The 4,332-nt window shown below is 31.4% G+C and overlaps 1 protein-coding gene across 7 annotated transcripts in view; it reads right to left on the reverse strand.

The window, feature by feature from the left end:
* Positions 1-2,750: 2,750 nt before the first annotated feature.
* The window catches only part of LOC106458756 (clotting factor B-like), a 73,357-nt gene continuing 71,775 nt past the window's right edge, over positions 2,751-4,332 (reverse strand). For all 7 annotated transcript variants that reach the window (XM_022385060.1, XM_013918305.2, XM_013918302.2 and 4 more), the window contains exon 8: positions 2,751-3,244. In XM_022385060.1, coding sequence (XP_022240768.1) covers positions 3,080-3,244 — 165 coding nt within the window. In that variant the 3' untranslated portion in view covers positions 2,751-3,079. The remainder of the gene's footprint in view (positions 3,245-4,332) is intronic.

The raw sequence follows: 4,332 nt of genomic DNA on the forward strand, positions 1-4,332 counted from the left end.
AACGAAGTTACGGAAAGTTAATTAACAAACGGAGACGTAACAATATCTTAGAATAAGTTAATTTGGAGTCTTCGTAATGTTTACTAAACCAAGCTTTAATTCTTCGTCACTTGTTATCTTGCTTTTAAATCATAAGCAGTTCTTAAAATTTGACTCTCGTTCTTTCACTAATATGGGGGAGGATATGAAGACCTATTCTCAATATCTCTAACACAAGGGCTCACCAAGGCTCCATCCAGTTTGTGAAAGTAACTCCTTGATCTTGGAATTCTCTTAAGAACACAAGAGGTCAGAAAGTTAAGTTTAAAGTGACCTTGGGAGGTGTTGAAATTAGGCAGTCTTTGATTAAACAACTTTCGACGATTCTTCTTTCTATACAGTTATCAGTTGTGTATAAAATTCTTGTTGATTTCCAATCGATTTGATGGCCAGAATCTCCCATATGAAGAAAAATGGCATTGTTTTGGTTTAGCGACACTGCGTTGTCGGATGGTTGAGTATTTACGGTTGTTCGAATATATCTGTGTTCATTATGGTACAACGGAGACATCTCAGTACCTGCAAAGTGTTATTAACCGTTTGTAATTTAAACTATTATTCTACACAAAAACGGTGTATTAGTATAGACAGGTTTAGTCATTACCAAACAAAATGATTTCTAGACAGGGTCAGTTGTTTAAAAAGACAGTTTGGATTTTGCTGAAATGTTTATAGAATAACGAATTACATTCAGAAAAATATGCATTCTCTGGCTATTAACAGTTAGAAATATTAAGGGGGAAAATATGGGTTTCAAAAACAAATTGTGCACCACATTCTTGGTCAAGCTGAAATCATCCTGTAATTATTGAGTAGCATACCTCATATACACTGGATGGATAAATTTATTATTATTATTATTTGTATGGCATTTTCAGTAGAATGTTTTCCCATTTGAATATTCAAATGTTTGTTAATTAGCAAGCAAACAGTGCTAGGATCAAGTTTATTATGAAAGGTTAATTCAATTAATGAGCAAGCTTTAACAGACTTTGGAAACCAGTAGTTTACAACTTGTCTGTAGTAACATAAGAAATAATAGCATGTTGTTAATTAACACGTTGGCTGTCATGTACTAAACCGGTGGGTCACAACCGACTTTTAGTTATGGAGCGTGTGACACAGGTCACGGACAATTATGTTTCAAAGCCAAATTTTTCTTGTGGTATATGAGTTTGGGACACTAACTGCTCCTCGGAACCTTTGAATGTTTAATTTTACTTATACTTAATTTATTATGTGACAACCAAAATGTTGATTTAAAATTATAGAACAAGTAGTAATTGAAATAAAATAGTTTGATAGGTTTTACTATTATTTCAGTAGTTTTCTTTTTAATGAAAAGTTATAGATAATTAGGTCTTTAATGTTTAGTTTCATTTTAATTTTTCTCCCAGTTCGAACCAGTTTCTAGCCTATCACAAGCATTTCTTGATTGAATTAAAAAAAAAAAAAAAGTTAAAAATAATCATCAAGCCTAGCCGAGTGAATTAGAAACACTGCAAAAACACTCAAACATCACTAGACTATAATTGGTTTTTTCTGTAAAACGTGTTTGGTCTACAGCTATACAGTGTTGGATTGAACGATATTCGAAGGAAAAGACGATATACCCGAAAGATGATTTAATGCATTTTGTTAGATTTCGTGCACTGCTACACATGAGGGTTATCTGTGCCAGCAGTCTCAAGATTTAAAGTAATACGCTAGACAGGACGTAGCTATTCAACACCACCCACCATCAAATCTTGGGCGACTTGTCAGACCAGCGGCTCCAAATTGTGAAGAGCATTCTTTTTTATTTTTGGTGGTAACTGGACGCAAACCACTGACCTTTGGCTCCACAAACAGGCACGCTAAGCATTGGCTCACGCCAAGGAAAGATAATCTTAGTCGCTTCAAAAAAAAAAAAAAAAAAAGTTCCTTTTAGAGGTAGATGGACACCAAGAAAAACAACAAGTAAAAATGTTTACAGTAATTTAACTTAGAACTTTATTTTTCGATTACGAATTGAAGCTTTTAAAAGGAGATTGTTTACAAAAATAATTACCGAACTTTCAAACTAATTTTTTTTTGGACAACTGAAATTGGCTTGTAATTCAAGAATTAAAATTCAATATAGAATCAAAAAGAACTCTTGATACACACTGAACCTTACATAATTTATACCTTGTGTAATTATTCTAACAGTGGTAAATTAATTTTTAGCAGTTTCAACTTGTGAATATTATCTATTGCTTAACTAATGAAATTTTACGTAGATTTATATTGGATTTCTTCTGAGAGCGAAAATATATATACTGTCATAAATATGTTGGGATGTTTAGTACACTGCTCGAAAAAGAAATATTCAGAGGACTATATGAAATCCGTCTCGATTAGTGCTCACAAGTTTTAGCTTGTATGATAACATACTTAAAAAAATATAACTGGGATTCTAAATTAATCTCGAAGACAATAAAAGTTCGCACGTCAAGGATTTTTCTATTTTCCGACAATTTTCAGGAATCCTAATACAGACTCAAAATACTAGGCACAGGCATAGTTAGCCTTCAGAGTTAGCCAAATGTAAAAAAAAATTTCATGAAACTAATTTTTTTTTATTTCTTGAAAATTTTACCGTCTTTCATATTATTTATTTATTTATTTATTCATTTTATACATGTAAGCCTCACCGATATACGCTTTATTTAGCATCTATAGTGATTCAGTTATTATGTTTGTACTTATATTCAGAATTGTAATAACTAGATAATTGCTAATGCTGATAAATCTTAATATATTTATAAATCTTTTATATGTGCTATGTATTTATGTGCACTGTTTATGTAAATTATGTATACATTTATATATACCAAAAACTACCTTGAAAATAAAACAAAGAAAGGTTACTATGAATGAAACACAATCAACTAATTTTGAACATATTCACTAGGATAAAATCATAAAATTAAAATATATTGAATTCTATATTTCAACCACGAAGTTCTTTTAAACCTTGAAAAAATGCAAGAGTTCCTTCCAGCAGAAAACGAGAACTTCAAGATATATCGAGGACTCTCTGAAACCAGTCTTGATAGAGGTCAATCCCATTAAAAACTGGCTGAAACACCTCTTTATTACATTGGAACTCCTCAGAACGAATGCCTAGGATAATCCAACGTCGTTCATTATCGACTGCCATAGCGATGCTTCCTGGAATGTGCTAAAAATAAATAAGAGTAAAAAGTTAACGCTGTTGATAACATAGGCTGTAATATGAATGGTAAACAAACAACTGAGTTTCGTGTTAAACCCCACAATCTCGTATGTTGCATCTTAAATTTTATTTCTGGCAAAACATTTAATGTCAGTTTAGATACTTTTAAATATATTTATTTTGACAGCAAATCATTTCATTTTTCTAAAATTAGAGCCTTTTTTCCCCTCACGATCTATTTAGAAAAGCATTTTCTTACTATATGAAAAAATAATCAAGCATGCAAACAAAAACAAAACTACACAAACATATAACAATACACATAATAACGTTACAACACAAGTTTTAGGTCAATACCAGTAAATCTGATGAATATTTCGATATTTTATTATGCGTAACAAAAGTCGAGAATGTGTCTTTGTATCTTAGAAAAAACAACAAAACCTTTCACATCATGGGCAAATACAGACATTCAGATATTGAAATAAACGACCACACGTTTTTTTAATACTTAATACAATACTAACAACTGATATGTATAATCTAGTGGCAATTTACTAATTCTTACTACTTAATTATTATTACACCACTTTTCAAAATGCACGAAAACGCAGCAAATTTAACATTTTCACAAACTCCTATGAGAGTTATAGTACTTTTTATTCACCCTCCTACCCAGTGAGACTTGGTTACCTGCTCACTTTCTCACGCTGTTTTACAGCACTAAACCGAGATAAACAGATCCACTAGCAAGAAGAGTATAATGCCAAACTGAAATTAGAAATAATATAATTTAACAAATACAAACCAAAAATGTTAGGGCATCGTAGCAATTTACACAGCTATCGTATAATGTTGACATATTAATACACACACGTATCCCATTTACAGTACGTCATCACTGTGAAAACTGACACACACTATTGGGTAAAACAAATTGTGATATGCATCAACTATCACTAAATGTATACCCAGAGTAAAGTAACAAATGATGTATATCACTCACTTAACCATATTTTACGATCGAATAATGACAATTTCAAACTATGGAATTTATTGTTTACCGTGGCAGTACGAGAAACATATTAAGCATA

Source organism: Limulus polyphemus, unplaced genomic scaffold (genome assembly GCF_000517525.1).
Source record: "Limulus polyphemus unplaced genomic scaffold, Limulus_polyphemus-2.1.2 Scaffold509, whole genome shotgun sequence".
Lineage (NCBI taxonomy): Eukaryota > Metazoa > Arthropoda > Merostomata > Xiphosura > Limulidae > Limulus > Limulus polyphemus.